Source organism: Crassostrea angulata, chromosome 4 (genome assembly GCF_025612915.1).
Source record: "Crassostrea angulata isolate pt1a10 chromosome 4, ASM2561291v2, whole genome shotgun sequence".
Taxonomy (NCBI): Eukaryota; Metazoa; Mollusca; class Bivalvia; order Ostreida; family Ostreidae; genus Magallana; species Magallana angulata.
In genome coordinates, this window is record NC_069114.1 from 5,263,557 (window position 1) to 5,284,258 (window position 20,702).

General features: G+C 33.0%; 2 protein-coding genes across 2 annotated transcripts; one reads left to right on the forward strand and one right to left on the reverse strand.

Annotated features, from left to right (window-relative positions):
* Positions 1-315: 315 nt before the first annotated feature.
* Positions 316-12,472, reverse strand: LOC128181063 (uncharacterized). The gene is made up of 4 exons (XM_052849312.1): positions 12,436-12,472; positions 3,958-4,395; positions 3,570-3,782; positions 316-584 (listed from the first exon to the last, which is right to left on the reverse strand). Exons 2-4 carry the CDS (start codon positions 4,393-4,395, stop codon positions 339-341), a joined length of 897 nt encoding a protein of 298 aa, XP_052705272.1. The 5' UTR covers positions 12,436-12,472; the 3' UTR covers positions 316-338.
* A 3,295-nt stretch (positions 12,473-15,767) lies between these two features.
* Positions 15,768-17,715, forward strand: LOC128181064 (uncharacterized). Its single transcript, XM_052849313.1, has 5 exons — positions 15,768-15,789; positions 15,925-16,156; positions 16,237-16,314; positions 17,111-17,347; positions 17,465-17,715. Exons 2-5 carry the CDS (start codon positions 15,928-15,930, stop codon positions 17,713-17,715), a joined length of 795 nt encoding a protein of 264 aa, XP_052705273.1. The 5' UTR covers positions 15,768-15,789; positions 15,925-15,927.
* The last annotated feature ends 2,987 nt before the right edge of the window (positions 17,716-20,702 follow it).

Here is a 20,702-nt window from a genome sequence, read left to right on the forward strand (position 1 = left end):
TAAAACAGATAAGTCATACAGACTGTAACAATGAAGTGCTTAATTATAAGCAATAAACTACAGAATGTCAAAAGGCAAAATATTCTCTATCATATATCCAGTGACAACAAAAATTTAAAAAACAAGCAGTTTAAATAAGTGATAAAATTCTCCAACATTTCAAAATGCACAACGTGCATTCCAAATACAGAAAAGTATTCAAACATAACATTTATCTGAGTTCAGATCTTAATTAACAGTATACAGCAAAGTACTGAATATACATGAAAAAGCATAATCATAAAGCAAAAAACTCAAAATATGGTCAGGATGGCAATCACCAACAGTGCATAAAAAGTTCACACTAAAGCAAATGAAGAGACAATTCCGTTTGTGGTTCCCACTGCCACACTGAATGGTATTCTAATGGATAAAGTGTCTTCAACACTATTCTCATCACATTCGAGAGCGTCACGGACCATATTTATGGGGATACCAACTGTCTGAAATGTGTCTCCGTCTTCCACCATAATGGAAAATCCAAATTCAGATTTTTCATAGGCAATGACTGTTCCTGTTAGCATTGATGGGGGAGCATCACATGGCTGCAAATAAATTCACAAATTTTTTGTTAAAAAATATTAAACAAATTAAAAACTTTCATAATTTTAGAGACAAATTCACTACGTCTTGTGTGTAATGTACTTGATCCTTTGTTCATATTACAATATAATTTAATTAAAATGCATTTTTGTACACCTTTCAATTGTAATTTATTATCTTCAATCCAATTTTTTTATAAGTATTTTGCATTGTTTTATAATTGAGTCATTTAAAGTTTAGAAACAAATATTGAGGTTTTGATCCTCAGCCTCAAAGTAATTTTTTCATCATAAAAGTGTTACACATCTTTTAAACGTTATAAGTGAAATGAAATAAAATGAAATTTTTAGATGGTATCAAAGCATTTTACAAAGTTATTGCAAATTTGCCTACGATAGATTTAATGGAATAAACGAGACTAAGTGTGAAAAAAAAGTGCTGGTGCACTGGCGGGTATAACTCATTGATAAGTAGCTCCTTGTGAATCCACTACACAAAGCATGTAGTGGTGTGACTGATGGTAATACTTACACTAAAATACAAATCAAATGTCTGTATAAAATTCAGATTTATGCTATGGATAAAAGAAATCCGGATAATTTGGAGTTATTAAACATTGCTGAGCATCGGAGATGGTCAAGAGAAGTTGGCATCAAATTTTGACAACAATGAAGCAAACCACATAGCAATTGGTTAGAATTTAAGAAAAAAATGAAGTATTCAAGATTTGCATTAATTACGGTAGTCAAAATATGAAGTTCATTATGAAAAATCAAACAGGACGTTTTCTTCAAGTCACCTTTTATAGGTCTCTTTTAATGAATGTTAATGGGTACCTGCAGCCCAGCCTAAGTGAAACTTATGTCATAAAATTTATTTACAAGAATTTCATGCAAAAAATTGATGCAAAAATAACGGTGTTATGCCGCTTCAAACTGGCTATTTTTACCTGCTTTGAGAAATCTAATCAAGGGAAAATAGAATTAGGCTATAACGAGGCTTCAGAGGAAGATTTTCTTACAAGCTATACAAAATAAATAAGATTTTTCAGCCAAAATGATTGATATAGGTGTGATGTTTTGACGTAACTAGTTATTGTAAGTACTGTAGGTTTAGAAATCTGAATTCCGTAATTATTTTGTTATAGTCAGACTTCTTTTTAAAGGATTTTAAAATTTGCTATTCTCGTCGCCTTTTTACCGATGAATATGATATCTTAAAACGCTTGCATTGGCAGATCTATGTTCATTATTCATTTTTTGATTACATAATATCCCTTCACACACGAATGATTCCAAACAATGACACAGGTAAACAGGTAAACTAACGAAGCTACTGCTCCAGACACATGTGTATCTGGGGAATGTATACACATCGTACATGGGTCTGGTGAACAAAGAGGGCTTTCATTAAAGTTACAGCTTTTCAAGGCAAAAAGTTCAAGTGATACACAAGATGCACATTTCGACAACAACAGATGAACACCAATTGCAATAGGTCCCGTGAGTGACTCAAGTGATGTAATAACATTTCTATCATAAATTCATTCAAATTAGTAAAAACAATGTACATATAAAGTATATACATGAAATTGTATACATTTCATCAAAATTACAGTTTGAAATCACAAATGCTCACATATTTTGAGTTATAGAAATGAGCAGAAGAAATATTAATGTGAACAAAATTTTATATTAAATTAGAACTAATTGAATATTAAATTAGAATTTTGGTAAACTTAGAATAGATATTTAAAAAATTCAAGGATAAGCCGCCTTACTTTTTATGATCAGTGTACAATATAGAGAATAAGGTAAGAAAAGAGTTACAACCTAATGAATGTTTTTCATCTTAATAAAAATGCAGGTGATTATCTTCAGATATCATTTAAAGCTCTTATCTTTAGGCAATGTTCAACATACATGAATATATACATAATTTAAGACTCATCCATGCTGTGATTTAATAGTTTATAGGGAGACAAATTAGTGTCTACATACATAAAGACAAAGTAATTCTAATACATCCCCTTAAAGGCCGAACATTTTTACCGGGTGGTAAATCTAAGGTGAGGGCGGGACTTAATTATTAGAGGTGTGAAAGCCTCCGGGGCTTGCAGTCTACCTGTGGTCGTGAACGCTGCTAATCGCTATACACAGGAGGCAAATTAATACACAGGAAATAAATAATTAACCAGAATTGGTCTTAGTTTAAATATCTTATTGCTCTAATGACCACACGAAGCGATTTTTTACGGAGATGGTATGTGTAATCCGAATTTTCTCTAAGCACACGTGTGTAAAGCACAATTGAAAAATGCCGTAAATTAATTCTGCTATAAAAGTATAACTCAGTACATTGTGTTTAGCACTTGACATTGTTTAAAAACTTAATTTTAACAATTATAATAGTATAAGAAAACCATACGATCAGTAAGAATGTGGAATGTAAAGACAACCATTATACGTCGACAATTAATGGAGTTTGTCTTCATGGAGTGACGTTTACATGCACCAACTTCCAACTGAGTGAATTACCAGTAAATATAGCTTTAGTAGCACAGTGTACGTTTGTTGTAAAAAGAAAATTTTATGTTTTGGAGCTGTCCATGCATTTTCGTGGAATTTATTAGGTCACACACATTCAGCATAATTCAAATAAAAATTGTGCGTATTTTCAATCATTGGATAATTATTTTTCAAAATCAATTTTAATACTGGTTATGTTTAAAAATCAATTTTCAATTCCCCCTTTTTAAAACATGACGGAAGATATCAAAGATAACGTTGTTAATTGCTAGTAAACAGAAATCCGCGGACCTGGCCAGATCACGCTCGGACGATCACGTCAATCAAACTGGGTGCTATTGTTTCAAACTTGATTGACAAGCGGCATCGATTTGAAGTTTGTACAGGTAAAAAAGGGGGCGTTTGTAAAATGTTCGGCCTTTAAACATGGTTTGCATGGGTATTTAAAAAAAAACATACCTGTATTTTTGTTCTTTGTGTTGTTGACAAGGAAACCTCATCCATGTACGAGTTGGTCACCAAATTAGAGAATTCTAAGAATTCTCCAACTTTGCACCCATCGACTTGGTCACACCATAATGCCACCTTTACTTCCTCGGTTCCATCCTTTACCCTTACATTCCGTACCTGGACATCTGTTCCTCTTACTTGTACTGTTCGAATTATTTCCTCCTGTCAAAAAAATACAATTTTGGTAAATATAGTAAATTAAATTGTTGAAATGACATAATTATTTAAAACTTGTTAAAAATCTTCTGAACAATGTATTGATAAAGATTCAGGTAAAGGTTTTATATTCACAAATTTAAGAAATTGAATTTAAAATTGAAGAGATATTGAAACAAACCGAAATAACTCGTCCTTTTATCGATACCAAGGATTTGATAGGGCTCTTTTTGGCATCGTGGATCGTTATGATTTTGGCTGGGGCAGGATTTGCAATTGCCTTTGCTGTTAATTTGACATCTTCTGGAACCGCAAACGCTGAGGTTTTCATGACTCTGGTCACTGCAGTGACCACTATTGTTGGATGAGGGTCCGCTCTGTATACGTAGTTCGATAGAACCACGCATTCTCCTGCCTTCAATAATGGTAATTTGTCAACTTCATACAAGGACACTTTTATAGAGTCCTCTTTATCTGCAACCCCAAGTGGAACAAGCTGTTTTTCTTTACCATCGGCTGTTGTGTACGTCGACTTATCACCGACCCCAATCACTTTTACTTTAAGTGGGTTGGAATACGGCTTCGGCTTTGAAGCCTTCAGTTTCTTGATGCTGAACATCTGAAAAGTTAAATTGTATTAATGCAAAATGCTTTTTTTTTTAAACAATCAAATTTAGAGTACATTTTATTGGAACAAAAAGTATCAATTATTTTGAATAAGAAGAGCATTATGAATGTTGAAATACTTCATATTAAAATAAAGAAGCTATTAAAATGAAAGTTGTTGCTCAAACAAAAATGCAACATTTTAATGCATATAAAAGCTAAAATTGAAACAATGTAAAGGATTTTTTTATATTGACCATTACTAAAGTTTTGTAAATATTTGAAAATTCAGTCTTGCAATAAGAGAATACAAAAGCATTTTTTAATTTGCAGTTTGTAGGTCAAATATATATTGTTTCAGATGAAAGTAATAAACAATTTGTTAGAATTGTCTACGGATTTTTTAAGCATGGAGATATCATTTAAAGCACTTTTTAACTAAAGAACAGTTTTGATCTCTTGTTTAATTGAAACATATGAATATTGGTTTGTGATCTGAATAATAGGACTCCAAAGTTCCCCATGAGTGAAGAGCAGCATTTCCAACATTTGTAAAAGCTTGGTCTAGCACAGAATTATAGTCTGTTGTTATACCTGTCTCTAAATATCTAAGATTAAATGTTTCAAGCATGAAACACTCAAAAGCTTTAGACACATGTGAATCAAAATTGAAATCACCAGCTATAAGGATTGGCTGAGAAAAATGTTCATTGCTTATTATGCTTCTTAACAGTTCCTTTAAATGTGAAATTGAAGTTTTTGGTGGAACATACAAAAACTTTATTGACAACCAGTTGTGAGCACAAGCTACCTCTAACGACAAAGCCTGAATATTGTGATTGAGGTTCCTGAACACATTTCTAACCAGTATAGACTGCTTTACAAAGATTGCTAAACCATAAGCTGGCCTGTGTGCTGTACCAGGGTAGTCAAAGCGATAAGTAGTAAATCCAGTTAAAGAGTACATGTCAATTTCATCTGCCTCTCCAAATCTTGTTTCTGACACAGCTAAAATATCTGCTGATAACAAAGTAAAATCTTTCTTAAGGTCTACCATATGACGATGAAGTGACCTTACGTTGTAAAATACAACTTTTGTGACTGATAGAGGCAGGACATCAAAGCTTTCAAGGCTTAAAGATATTTGTGACTTACTTCTTAACCTATCCATTTCTTCCAACACTAGTGTAGATACTTTGATTTTGCTTTCATTTAAGCTAAGTATGTGTAAATTTCTTATATGTGTCACTCTGCTTAGACCAACATAATGAATATGATCAATTTTCCGATTTCCAAAATGGATAACTGCATTCTGCATGGTTGACCCTTGAGACTTATGTATTGTTTTGGCCGCAGCAAGTTGCAACGGGAACTGGCGCCTTTTCACTTGATATAATCCATTTATTTGAATTTTGAATATCCTTGTTATTTCCAAAATAGGGGTCCAAGATCTTTCTATCCCATTATGATAAAGCCTGAAATGTTCGGTGCGGATTTTTTGTCCTGTTGATTCCTCAAGAAAGTCTACCCAAACAATGCTTACTCTTTCAGAGTCCTGAACAAGATAGTCAAATTTCTTAATAATACAAGGTGATCCATTTATTACACCATCTTGTACATTAACATTGTTGGTAATTTCTGCAGGCACATCAATAACCAATTGCAAATCAGATACTAGACCCATTGTCTTCGAATTGTCATCAGGAACTTTGCACAATATCCTTGGATGCAATGCTTCATTAGGACACCCAATTACCCAATCTAAAGCTTTAATAACGACCTTCATCTCGGATGAGGACTGTGAAAAGATTTTTTCATTAAAACCAAAGACTTCCTTCCTTGTTGCAAAAAGATGAGGAATGTTGGAAAGTTTGCTGTCATTAGTAGTCAAAGCACCTTTTAATTTTGCAAGATCATCTGTGGTATGCTTTCCTTCTCTCAATCTGTTCAAAATCTCAGCAAATTCTTTATCATCTTTTTGTCGCATTATTTCTGTTAACTCATACATCTGAAAATTGTCTCTCCATAAGTTTGTCGCTAAAGGTCCATAGTTTTGGCATGGTTGTGAGAAAATCCAACCATCCATTACTGGCTTAAGCTGGAAAAGGTCACCGACTGCTATAATGCTTACTCCACCAAAGAGCTTTTTGCAACCTTTTATCTCTTGCAATCTTAAATTAGTAAAATTAAACATGCCATGCCCAACCATTGATATTTCATCAATGAAGATAACTTTAAGGTGCATGTATTTATACCTAAGAATGTTCAACTGCTGCATGTCTAAGGGCTTATATTTGAAACCTTGCCCAACTGGTAAGCAAAATGATGAGTGTATGGTTGCACCATTTATGTTGTGAGTAGCCTTTCCTGTTGGTGCACAAAGTAAGACATGCAAGTTATCTGCTGAGTTTTGTAATTGATGAGAAAAATATTTCAGTAAACATTGGTAGAGAGCCCTTGTCACAACACTTTTCCCCACACCTGCACCTCCTGTCAAAAACACATAGAGTGGATCTGGTTTTGTTTTCACCCAATGCAAAATATGGTATAAAAACTCTTTTTGTTGCTTGTTCAAATTTCTCAATAATTGTCTGTAATCATCATTATTTATTTCTCCCCACTGGGTGATTTGTTCATTTTCAAGCTGCTTTCTTGCTATGCCAAGGTCTATCCCTATATCATAATTTGGCATATTTTGATCAGGGTTGAAGCACCCATACTTTTGACAAAGCCCATCACCGTTATCTCTGTCAATAAGCTCATTATGCTCATTTTCAGGTGCAACAAAATCAAGACACTCATTTTCCAATGAACTGCCCATCAGGATTGCCTCCTCTATAGTGTTAACAACAACAGGACTTGGTTCATATTCTCCCCTTTTGCTATCTATTTCATCTTTTTTGTTTAAATACATAGTTTCAAAAGACCGACAGTTTCCTTTCAAGTCCTTAACTTCATTCCTCCAGTGTGTGAACAACATCAGTAGTTCTCTGTAAAATTTTTCAGGTTCTGATTCTACATCAAAGTGCACCCATCTTAAAATACATTGTTTTTTCCTTTGAACTATTTCTGTTCCATTTCTAAACATGCAACTTTTTTGTAATTCAAAGTCCACAGAATCATCCTCAACATCATCTGATGTATCTTCTATATATTCTGTTTCTGGCAGATCATCTATACTTATCAAATTAGGATTTGATTCCCTTTTTTTGTATCTTACAGAAAATTTAGATACAAAGTCTGCTAGACACAACTTTTCAATACTTTTTGGTCGCTGTTGATAGAGTTTCACAATGTTGCTTGATTCAATGTCAGTGCTGTCTTCCTTCATGTCTTCCAGTACATGTTTAGGCTTTAACATTATGACTCGTTCATCTGGAGGACTTGTGTTGATGAATACAAAAGACCTGGAAGTTCTGCGAAAAGGCATTTGTAACACAAGATAAGCTGCCTCTTGAGCTCCAATTTCCACATGGGACAAAAACTGATTCCCTAATTGCTTTACTTGCTGTCTTATGTCTGAATCCTCTCTTCGAGCTTCCTCACATGCTTTATTCAACAAGTTTGACATCCCTCGCTGACCCTTAGAGATATAGGAAACAATATATGTTGCACATGCATATGGGTCTAGGATAAACTGTATATCCATATTTGCAAGCCAACTTTTCAACAAGGTACAATTATAAGAATTGATTCTAATTTCATACGGCTGTCTCTTTAAAAAAAATTTACTTTGTGTCAGTGATGATCTAATGGCCAATGTATATGTCTCAAAGTCCATTTCTAATTTTGATAAAAAATAAAAAGTCCATATCAGTATTTTTGATTTCATCTGAATTAAGAAGCATGCAAACCTTTTGGTAATTTGCTTTTGCTTCTGGCAATACAGCTTCATCTTCTAAAGGGGACAAGGTAACGGTTTTATGCATAGGAGGAATTGGGAAATTGAAGCGACAAATAGGTTTGTTTTTTTTCATACACGTCTTGGCATGCCTGTGAGTCTGGTAATTAACCAAAACTGGATCTGCTCCACTTTTTGAACAAGATACATATCTATCTACAAACTGCGAAATTTTTTCGTAAGAATCAGAAGATACATTTGGTGCATTCTTTACCCACAAGAGCATATGAACATGAGGAGAGCCACGTTGTTGGAATTCCACACGAAAAAAATAGTCAACAACTTCCCCAACAGGATGTGTTTTGTGCAACAAAACTCCATGAAGAAATCTCTGGAACCTGTAATCAAAGTACCTTGAACAAGTTACTGGGTCTGACTTTATAAGCCTACATTTTTCATCCCAAGAAAGGTTATTTATGTCATCTTCTGTATATGTCACATTGTCAATGAGTTTGCCCAGTGTTTTTAAGAGAGGAATCCATTTCGTTTCTGCAGCCGAAAAAGAGCAGAACCAAGTGGGAATGCCCAACTGTCTCATCATAGCAAAAACAATTTTTTTTGCTTTTTCCCAATAAGGCGGGGAACCTCGAAGGTTGCGCAGCACATGATATCCTTCATTTAAATGAACCATTTTGTCTACCGTAATGGAATCCAACACCTCTGCTACTGTGAATTTCTTCCCTTGCAGTTTACATTTTCTAATTGCTAGCGAGACTTTGTCTTGGATTTGTTTTATTTGTAATTTCTTTGCTTTGTAAAAGATATTTGGAATGCACTTTGCACATCTTCTGTCAACATTCCTCAATTCACATTTGCAGATGGTACTGTAATGCAAAGGTACTTTACGAGACTTGTTGTCTGGCCTAGCTTCTCCACAATATATAGTAGGAAATGCCAGAAACTCAGAGAAAATATCCTGAAACATACTTACAGGATTGTTGTGTTCACCAGGTGCAACATTCAACACTTCATTAAACTCACGAAAATCAACACTCTGCAAAATGGTATCAGTATTTCCACTGGGCCTGTCATCAAGATCAGGGTCTTCAGTCCATGAATCTATCTCATTTTGACTTTTTCGAAGACTTGACTCTCCTGCCGAATTATTAACACTTGTGCTTAAATCAATATTTCCTAGAGAGCTTGTTTCTGTAATATTGCTTTCCTCAGTATTCAATGAATGAACCCAACTCTGATTTACCTCAATTCCTTCACTTTTATACAAAGCACTATTTTCAACTAGCCACTTTGCTGCAACAAAGACTTTGTTTGGCCTTATTCTTTCACTGGCCACAGAATGCTTGAAGCTTAAGCTGCGCTTGAAATTTAATGCAATAGTTTCATTTTCTGACATCATCCTGGGCAATTTTTTAACTGTTGAAGTGACATCTGCTGGGACATTAACAACATTTCCATTAATGCTTAACTGTCCTCCTCTAGGTTTTTCTCTGAGCTGCATAAATGGAATTCTTGGAGAAACAAGTCGTTCTTCAAGTTCAGTCAGTTCAAGTTCCTTCGGTTTTGATGGAAAAGCCATACCATTAGCAACTGAACATGGGGGTATTCTATTAGTTTTTAAATACAATTTACATGTACGACAAACTATATCAGCTTTCCTTACCTGGCACTGCTGAAGGATGCCATCAGGTATGTTTACAGCCTTCGAAACACTTTCTTTGAACCAAGTTTGTTTACAGCATTGGCATACATGAATAGGTCCTTCTTGTACAGATTTTGGAAATCAACAATTATTGATTGTTCCACTGGTTGACCAGGACCACTAATTTCTGATGAAATTTCTGTTGAACTACCACAACCATTAGGTTGAGATGAGATACCAATGGATGCACTAAAATCGTTAACTTGGAGCAAAATTTCTGCTGAACTACTGCAATCATTAACTTCTGACAAACTTTCTGTGGATACACAATGATCATTGACTTGTGACAGAATATCTGTTGTACCACAAGTGTTACAAACAAGTTTGTTTGAACGGGTGAGTTTTTTATAAGACAAACATACCATAGGGCCATTTCTCTTGAATGCTTTTTTGTCCTTCAATATATGCACCTTGAATTTGTAAACTTCAAACTGTGTTGAATTCTTATTCCAAAACCAAAATCTTAGAAGATTTTGCAACTCCTGTAACGATTTGACATTGAAAATGGCAGCATTTCCATCACTATCAGTTTGTCCTTGCATGTTTCTAGCATGGGAGTCGAAAACGTGGAAAAAAGTATCAGAATAATGAATTGCTAAAGCAACGCCCTTACAAAGAAATATACAAGCATGAGGTGCTTCATTCAAACAGAGATTTAATGCTGTTTCCAATGAAACAAAGGGAAATTCATTGAAGATGTGTTTACGATATCTCCCGCAAATGTTGTTGAAATGGAGCAATTTGTTAGGCATGAATAAAAACACACTTTTCGAGGAATGTCCTCGAGATTCAAATATGAATGTGAACAGTATTTCCTCACTTGCCTATAAAGAGAATCTCCTTCAACTAAAAGGTAATCAATTACTTCTTTATCCCAAAAGAAAACTGTGTTTTTACTTGCAACTCTGTACAGAATGCTTATCAATGCATTTGCAACACATTGCCGGCCCCTACTTGTCACTGAAAAATTATCAGAACCCTGGTGAAAACTGCCAAAAACACTTCTTTCAAAAATGACATTATGAGCAAGCGAAGTATTTGATGACTCAACAACTTCATATCTTTCTACACCATTTTCTTGAACATCTGTTAATCCTAATTTGGAATATTGAACAGCTTCAAAGTTTGACCTTTTTGGTAGGCTTTCATTATCTGAATCTGAAAAGTTACAACTTCTTTTCATTTCTAATTATTTCTCTTTAACACTTATTTAAATTCCAATTTCTGTCAACTATTTCTTAACACAACATGAATTTTTTTTTCTTAAGCTAAGCTATTTTTCGACTTTGAATTGGTTTAACAACCAGAGGTCCACAAATTATTCCACAGCAGTCGCAAAGTCACACGACAAGGAAAATATTAATATTGCCTTTCCATGCATATTCTTTATTTCCAAGTTAACAGCAGTTATCTGAATTTTTGTTTTATACAACCCCAACTGTTATATATCTTAAGGGGAAATATCAGTGCAATGTTAAGGGGAAATATCAGTGCAATGTGAAACCCTCAGTTCTTTTCACAGGAGTATAACTTTAACTTGAATAAATAATCTTGATCAAACAAAGATAATTTTGAAATAAATTAATGGTCTTCTGAACTCATAAATATGCTGCACTTTATTAATCTACAGGAATCAACCATCAGTCAGTGCAAGTTAATGAAAATCAGATCTCAATAGAGAATATCCCGACATTCATTATCACGTCTCTATACATCCATTAAGATTAATATATGGTCACTTTCAACACCTCAGTTCCTAAAACATGTTAATAACCACACTTTGTTACTTTTCTTGCACAAGATATTAATTCAAAACTACTTTGCCTTCAATTGAGATTTATCTTGAGCATGGTAAGAGCATATTTCTTGTGTCAATGTTCATATTTCTTGTTCATTCATCTCTTGATTGTTCATTTCTTGAAAGTTCATCTCCCTGACATACAACACTTGCAGTTCATTTATTATCATATGTCCAAGATATACATCTGTGCATTTCTATTTTACCATTTTCTATGACGAGTGAAATGTGGATAATTTATGTACACCCAAATTCTAAATAATGAATACACTTGTAAAAACTGGTAAACATAAATATCTGCTTATGATTTAAAACAGGTTCCATGACTGAATTTCTGGATTATCTACCCCAATGAAACTCTATAATCACCACGAGAAAAACAAAGCAATTCACATATCATCACTTCAAGCATTAAAACACACTCTCTAGACTATCACTCGTATGCGAAGCCTCAATCAACATAAAGATTTCCTCGTCAACAGCACAATGTTATATCTAAAATATAACTCTTTATTTTAGTTCTTATGCCTGTAGCTGTAGCTAAATGGTATAATACAATAACAGTGGCGACTGTGTCTTTAGAAAGGCTTAATTGTTGACTGTTACAAACTTAACTTTTCATGTAAGAAATATAACGAAATAACTTTAAGACAATCAGTTTCATATGCATTTAAAACAAACATAAAACACAAACCTTTCCGTTGAGAAACCTCGAACGATACGTTGACAAATCTGAGTCTGATAATGTCGTCTTGACTTCGAAGCTTGGCGGGAAAATAAAGCGTGGGGCGTACAAATATGTGTCGAATGAAAATAGTTCCAAAACTATTGTCATTCTAAAAATCAACGCTATACACAGTAAAAAAAAAATTTACCGAAATTACTCATTTTATTTCAATTATTAACCATTTTTATAAATACGAATATTTTATCTTTCGGCCGATTTTTATGTAGGTTTACGTTACGGAATCAGCCGAATTTTGCCGAATTCCATTACCCGGGAAGCGCTCGGTGCCTCTATTAGTCTTGTTCAATCAGAACGCTCGGCTGTCTCCGTAAACCCTGCTCGTCGGAAATTTACGGAGACAGCCGAGCGTCTGGTTGAACGAGACTTCCTCTGGATTGACCTGATTTCGTAGGAATATATACAACTACTAAAACTTTCGAATTTAATCGTATCATTTCAAATTCTGAATATTTTCAAGCTTTTCAGATACATATTCTAAAGGGAAATAAGACAAACGAATCCATTTCGTCGAATTTATCGATTATTGATTATTTTAAAGTACTATTTCTTTTTAGCGGTGTTGATTAAGTGATTGGGTCCAAACACTTTTTCACTTTCGGTTTGTCCGCGTGACTGCATAGGAGAGTTGATTAAAAATCAACTCCCAAAGAAGATAAATCACTCGCTGTGGCCTTCAACTCAACATTCAGGTATATCGATGACGTACTATCAATTGACAATAATTATTGTTTTTCCATTCTTACATCGACTCAACATATCCCAAAAAACTTGAAATAAAACATATCACAGAGTCTGCGTCATCTGTTTCATATTTGGATATTATACTGGAAAATAGACATTGATATTAACCTAACAACAAAACTTCATGATAAACGCGCTGACTTCAATTTTTTATTGTCAACTTTCCTTACTTATGTAGCAATATACCTTCATCACCTGCATATTGTGTTTTTGTCTCTCAGTTAATTCGATACGCAAGGTTATGCTCTTCGTATGAACAGTTTCTAAGGCGAGGCAAGATACTGACAAACAATATAATAAAACAGGACTATCACCAGTCTCGTTTGAAGTCATCTTTTCGTAAGTTCTATGATCGATACAACTACCTTGTCAGCAAAAACAATCTTTCAGTGGATCGCATGATGACTGACGTTTTTCATAGTAATTGTTTGAACATAATAAATCACCTAATTGTCTAAATGTTCCGGGTTTTTTCGATTACGACAAAGAGCAGCAGAGAATGCTTACTTCTTCATGGCACCTGATCCTACCTCTATCTTTTTAGAGGTCCATGTTGCTCTGCTTTCAATCTGTATTTCGTTTTATTGATTTTTGAGATGGTTAACAGTTTATGATTGTCATTTTTTCATCAAATACTTTGTAAAGAAATTAATCATTTTTATTTATGTCAACCCTGCTTAAACCAAATACGAAGATGTAAGATGTAAGACATATGTTTTTAAAAATATGAGCTCTATTTAATGTCATTTTTATTTTTAAATGAATGCATTTAAACTTCATTAACTTGTAGATTCACATAAAACATGAGAGGATTTATCCTTAGTAACATACACTTTTATCGGCAGAATAGTCAATGAGTGGTCTGCTGAACCATCGGTTATATCAACTTTCACCTTAAAATTGTCTTCAGGTCTTAATTAATATATGTTATCAATGTAACCTATATATATTAGGAAAATACAATGTAACGAACCTCTCTTAAATTTTAATGTCACAGATGTTTTGATTTTCCTTTCGTGCTATCATCAACAAGATCGATATTTTTTTGTTACTGGATACGAGACTTGTGTAAATGAGTAGTAGAATAATATTGATATTTAGTTTATGGGGTGGATTTTTTTTTTGCTTTTATATATGTTATTATATATTAATTTATGTAATATTTACTACTAATGTGAAATTTTACGGTTTTTTAAAAAGGAATAGTTAATTTGGTCTAGTTTTTAGTTGAAAATTATGCTAAAACATTGAAATAAATATCATTACAACAAAATACAAAACTATCTATACAACTATGTTTATTTAACAAAAGAATCATGCAAGTGATTTTTAATCTTCTTTAATCACAAATTAAATAATACCCGATAAATTTATAATCTTGATTACATTTCCCAATCCCTGTTCATGCATACACTTTTATTTTATTCTTAAATAGTGAAGAAAAAAGCCATTTATTAAACTGGGGTGATAACGAACAGTGTTCAAATTCAAAAGTATAAAGGAAAAATACAAAACAGGAGCAGAGCAAACTCAGACCTCTAAGAAAAAATAGAGGTAGAATCAGGTGTCTTGGAGGAGTAAGCATCCTCTGCTGACCGGAAATGCTGCCCCTGATTCTGTCGGATGTAATACTTATACCAGAGTATATATTATTAGGGAGTAAACATATTGTATGCATGTGTTCTTGGTTTAGTGTATAATAATCAGTGTCTGCAAGCACGCCTAGTAATACGATCTTCTACATAACGCTATACACTGTTCTGTTATCATGTTGTTTGTTTGTTTTGTTTTTTTATTGAAAACAGTAAAGATTGGTGTTTTGTACATAAGCAATATATGGACAATAATAACGTAAGGGGCAACGTACCTGATCGTGTTTTTTAACAAGATTTGTTGTGGAAAACCAACATGATCTGAAGTCACCCTTTCTTTACAGTTTTAAACTTTCTTCTTAAATGGCAAATGCAATATATGCATCTAATATTTTTTTTCAGTATTTATTAAACACATACGAATCTGTCAATTAACCGTATTGTTGAGAGCAAAACATTTTATTTCAGGATTTCTCAATTATGCTCCAAAATATTTGTAGAATACATATTGTCTAAAAACGGACAAAACCATCCAATTATCCTAGATCTATGATAAAGCACACAAATTTCATTTGCATTGATCATCTTATACAGATTTATAATTAGCTTCTACGGCATCTAAATTAGGTGAACAATGTTCAATTTTATACCTTAAGAGGGATTCATGAAATATATATTTATTTTTAGTTGATCATTTATTTACTACACTATTTTTATATAATTTCTTAGATATTTTTCACTCATATATATCAATCATATATTTCCAAATCAAAAACGTGTTCAATAAATACATACAAAATTGAACAGTTATTCAATATATTTTGCCTTTTGGTACATGTATCATATGTTGTTTTAATTTGTTTCACAAGCATGCTATGAAATCAATACGAAATGTGTATATATAATGATGTTAAAGAGTCAATCTTTCGCTATATTTGTAACTACTGAAGGATATCACTATCTTGAGGTAAAGCATAGATCTATAAATTGTACTTTGAATTGGAATTTTAGAATATAAAAATTGAATATAAGTACATTATAAGTATGAAATTATTATATATACATGTAACGTCCTTTAAAATTTTAATTGTTTTTTTTTCAGGAGATGAAATTGATACTTTTTCTTGTCATTTTCGCTGTTGCACAATCCGAGGAAAATAACGGAAGTTGTAAAGACGTGTTACAGGGTTATCTCACAGGACAACTGTCGTCTGCTCTCGGAGCTTACCAAGTAGAAGCATTGAGGCGGGAATTAAAAAGTTTCACGGACGTTATGGAAAAATCCATGAAGAAATTTAAAGAAAACGTCGAGACAAAGCTAAGAAACATTAAAGGTAAAATTACAAAAGCAGACCAACACAAAATTTAAGAATTTAAGGTAAATGTAAAATGGTATCACTTTAATTTGTTTTAGATACATCAAATGGAAGCGTTGTTTACACAAGATGGGGAAAACAGGGCTGTCCTAGCAATGCAGAATTGGTTTTATCAGGTAAAATTTTGAATTTTAGAATTAGAAGAAATAGTCAATCTTTGAAAAAGTCTTTATTTTTATCATGTTCTATCTAGCTATATAAAATCGATATATGTATTAGGTCTTTTTTATTTGAAAAAGTTCGAATCTTATATTTTCTTCAGTATCTGGATATAAACTCTTAGGCATGGGGTTTCAGTTTGAAAAGAAAAAATGGTCGTAGAGTTCAATATCACAAGTGAAAATTGTTTTAAACAAACAAAATGTCTTAAAAATATCATTGATGTTGACATGAAAATAAATATAGAAATGAACATTTTACTAAATTTATTCCATAAAAAATCTGAATAAAAACGAACTAAACTATCTCTTGTTTGTTTCACTAAAGTAATCTGCAGAATCAAAATGATATGAGTTCCATGTACGTGTTCAAGGAGTGTTTTTTTTCCTAACAAATTTACAATATGATAATATAATTTACGTATCTCAATTATTTTATCATTTCAAAATATTTAATTCCAAGATATCAACAGAAGAAATTCGGAACGGAACGGAATTTTATATTATATACAGTTAAATGTTCTTGTTCTTCAGTTTTTGTAACATTGACTAAAAAGTCAGTAGGTTTGAACAATGATACAGGAAATTTGGACTAAACGTTGATTAAAAATATTCCTTAATATATGTAATTGAAAAAAGAAAAGAAAAGTTGGAATTAAAAAGTGAAAAAAAACGTTTAGTGCTAAAGACTCACAGGCATTTTCGAAAACTAAAAAGATTTTTAAAAGGCCAATAGCACATTATTGTCATGTAGGATATGTTGGAGGATCACATTACACTCATACTGGGGCGGCGGTGGAACCTCTTTGTTTACCCAGAAATCCAGAATGGGGAAACTACAGAGATGGTACTGATGGAGCAAAGGCTTACATTTACGGAGCAGAATATGAAACGGATGATCTAAGTGGCAAGTGGCTCAAACTTCATGATCACGATGTTCCATGTGCAGTATGCTTGGTTCGTAACAGCCATATAGTTAAAATGTTTCCAGGTAATAGCACATTATCATAAATATATCCTGATATTATGTATAGCCTCAAATTTTTTAGCGTTCCATTGTCAATGTATTTGTGCTTATATATTTGATATACTTAACTAACAATTGTAGCTAGAAGAACTTGTGACGAGGGCTGGAAATTAGAATATCACGGCTACCTAATGGCAGGGTACCATAGTCACAATGCTGGGACAACATACAAGTGTGTCGATAGTGACCCAGAGAGCTTACAAGGCGGTGGCAATTCTAATGGAAACGGATACTTGTTCTATATGGTGGAGGCAGTTTGTGGTTCACTGAAATGTCCGCCATATGTTAATGGAAGAGAAATTGTCTGTGTTGTTTGTTCATTGCAAAATTAAATGCTATAGCGGCATTATTATATCTGTGTAGTTTCCTGATGCCTAAGTGAAAATCAGAGTATAAATATTAATGAATAGAATGTCGAAGTCAAATGATTTAATGAGAAAATCAAATCCACATATTACTATCTGTTCTATTCATTCATATTTTTTTTAAAAGACATTGATTTAACATGAGGTTATCTTTTTATTGTTTTCTGAAATATTTTGATGAAATTTCCTTCTTGATTTATTATTGTGATTGTGATCGGCTTCAGCCGATCGCTATTGTGTCCATATGAGGCATCCGGCAAATGCTTCCACGTGCGCTCACATTCCGCTTGCATAAGTAGTTGAACTTGAAGTTTGGTTTAGTATTTATATAACATTTTACTCAGCTTTATTTCAATTCATTTACCTTAAGAGATGCAAACATACATAAAATACAGTTCGACATGTGGATTCAGGAATGCAAATTTTGTCTCACGCGTGAGAATTTTGATCGAAAGATGCATTCAGTTATGCAGTTGACCTCGATGAACTGACCTCATTCATATGAACTGACCTCGATCTATTGATGTTGCATAATAGTAGCTAGGAAGACGGCTTGATTTATAAACAAGGTTACGTTATAATGCGACCTCAATAGCAAGTTATGATGGTATTCAATGTTTTTCAGTGGCATTAAATTACTCTTTTTTTGTATACGTGTTAATGCTCATTGAAGAGCCCTACTCAGTATTCTGAAGTAGAGGCCTTGGAAGATACATTAACATTTAATAATTACGTTAAAAATATAAAACTAGACAAGGAGATTACGAACGGCTTTCCCCAAATTTATTTCAAAACTAAATTTGTTGACGGTTTATAATGATGGAATTATGGTGTACAGATTCAAAATATTCTATATTTTGTAAAAATTCAGTACTTTTTAAATTATATTACATCAAACTGATCATGTTGATTGCTTCTAGCTATCACTATATCATTATTGCCGATTATTCCTTTAAAAGGAATACTTGTTTCAAGTTTACTCATCCATATTTACAACGTCAGTTTCTTTCATGTCGTTTAAAAAGTAATTGTTTGTTGGGGCCAATTTTTTTTTCTTTTTTGGCGTTTAAACTGCCATATATTAGTACGAAAGCCCATTTAGCTCATTTTCGTAGGTAAAAAAAAAATTTCGCAAGTAAACGCGAAACATTCGCGATATAACGCGAAACTTTCGCGATATAAAGCGTAACTTTCGCGAATAAACGCGAAACTTTCGCAATATAACGCGTTTGTTTCGAGAATAAACGCGAAACTTTCGCGAATAAACGCGTAACTTTCGCGAATAAAAGCGAAAATTCCGCGATATAACGCGTTTGTTTCGCGAATGAACGCGAATTTTTCACGAATAAACGCGAAACTTTCGCGATATAACGCGTTAGTTTCGTGAATAAACGCGTAACTAACCCGATTTAACGCGTATCATTCGCGAAATAACGTGAAACCATTTTATAAATATTGTCATTTCATACAGAAGCCTTATGAAGAAAAACGATCGAAAACAAACACATTTTAAGATAAATTTAAGATCAATTTTTTTCTTTATAAATCAACGTAACACGGATATTATAATAATAATGAATATTAAGTTTTTTATGATATAAAACTTAAAATGTGTTTGTTTTCAATCGTTTTTTCATAAGGCTTCTGTATTAAATGACAATTTTTATATCATGGTTTCGAGTTAATTCGCGAAAGTTATGCGTTTACTCGCGAAAGTTACGCTTTTATTCGCGAAACTAACACGTTATATCGCGAAAGTTTCGCGTTTATTCGCAAAAAATTCGCGTTCATTCGCGAAAGTTTTGAGTTTATTCGCGATTTTTTTTTACCTACGAAAATTAGCTCAATGGGCTATCGTATATTAGAGATCAATAATAATACGAGGGTTGTCCAAAAAGTTCGTAGACACATGTAATTTTATTCAAAATAACGGCGCTATTAACAGGAATGTATTATAATATCTTAATAGAGGGTATAATAATGTATGTGTATAAAAATCAGAGATATGTACATTTTTGTATTGGAGTTATAATTATATATACATTGCCTATACAGGCTGCACGGCACAGTGTGACGTTGAATTATAACGACGTTTCTATTACGTCGTAGTCCTGGGTTTACCTGAGAGTAATATGCCACATTCACCGTTTGGTCAGAGGATACAATCGCAAACTCTATCAAAATATTGCTTTTACCACTTGTGGATAATTTAACTCAAACTATTTAGATGATTGTCCTGTTTCCACCATCGTCTGTTTTGTTTCTATCGGTGATTTACTTCAGTCGAAACAATTTTATGATTGCGCGCTGTTCCGTGCGGTCAGCTGACGTCGCATTTTCATGCGTTTTTAAAGACATGTTCTTACCGTAATATCTATTAACACTCCTCTGCTAGTTTGAAAATAGTTTCAAATGACGTATGAAAATGACGTACAGCATACGGTCTACATCACAAAAGAAAATAATGAAGTTTTAAAATGTTATATAAAAACTGTAAGTACTCATATCTAGAAACTCAATTACAATGTTCGAACAATTTTTACGCTGGGCCGTGCGTACTTTCCGCGACCCTTTGATACATTAAAATTTTAGTTTATTTCTATGAAAAACATTCAAAACCACTTTAGTTTGATTTGAAATCTTATGACAAAGAGTTAGATATACAATATGTATATATAACCCCCTTTAAAATGACAAAAACGCGATTGTCCACGAACTTTTTGGACAACCCTCGTACATAAAGATATATAAAAACTGTTGTATTATAAGTTGCCCAATAATAAACTTTAAAATGTCAACCCTCTGGCATGACCTAGAGATTAATATTATTTTATCATAAAGTTTATTTTTTTTAAGAATCTCATCGGTCTTTAAATTTGTCATTTTGTGCCATTTAATAATATGCAAAAACTTGATTAAAAAAACATATTTAAATTGCTTTTGTTTTGTTTGAA

Coding starts and splice junctions, on each gene's coding strand:
- LOC128181063 (XM_052849312.1), bottom strand. CDS start 4,395: ATGTTCAGCATCAAGAAACTGAAGGCTTCAAAGCCGAAGCCGTATTCC. Junction 3,783..3,957: donor TAAAAGGACGAGTTATTTCG/GTTTGTTTCAAT, acceptor TTTTTTTGACAG/GAGGAAATAATTCGAACAGT. Junction 585..3,569: donor CACAAAGAACAAAAATACAG/GTATGTTTTTTT, acceptor ATTTATTTGCAG/CCATGTGATGCTCCCCCATC.
- LOC128181064 (XM_052849313.1), top strand. CDS start 15,928: ATGAAATTGATACTTTTTCTTGTCATTTTCGCTGTTGCACAATCCGAG. Junction 16,315..17,110: donor TGCAGAATTGGTTTTATCAG/GTAAAATTTTGA, acceptor ATTGTCATGTAG/GATATGTTGGAGGATCACAT. Junction 17,348..17,464: donor TATAGTTAAAATGTTTCCAG/GTAATAGCACAT, acceptor TAACAATTGTAG/CTAGAAGAACTTGTGACGAG.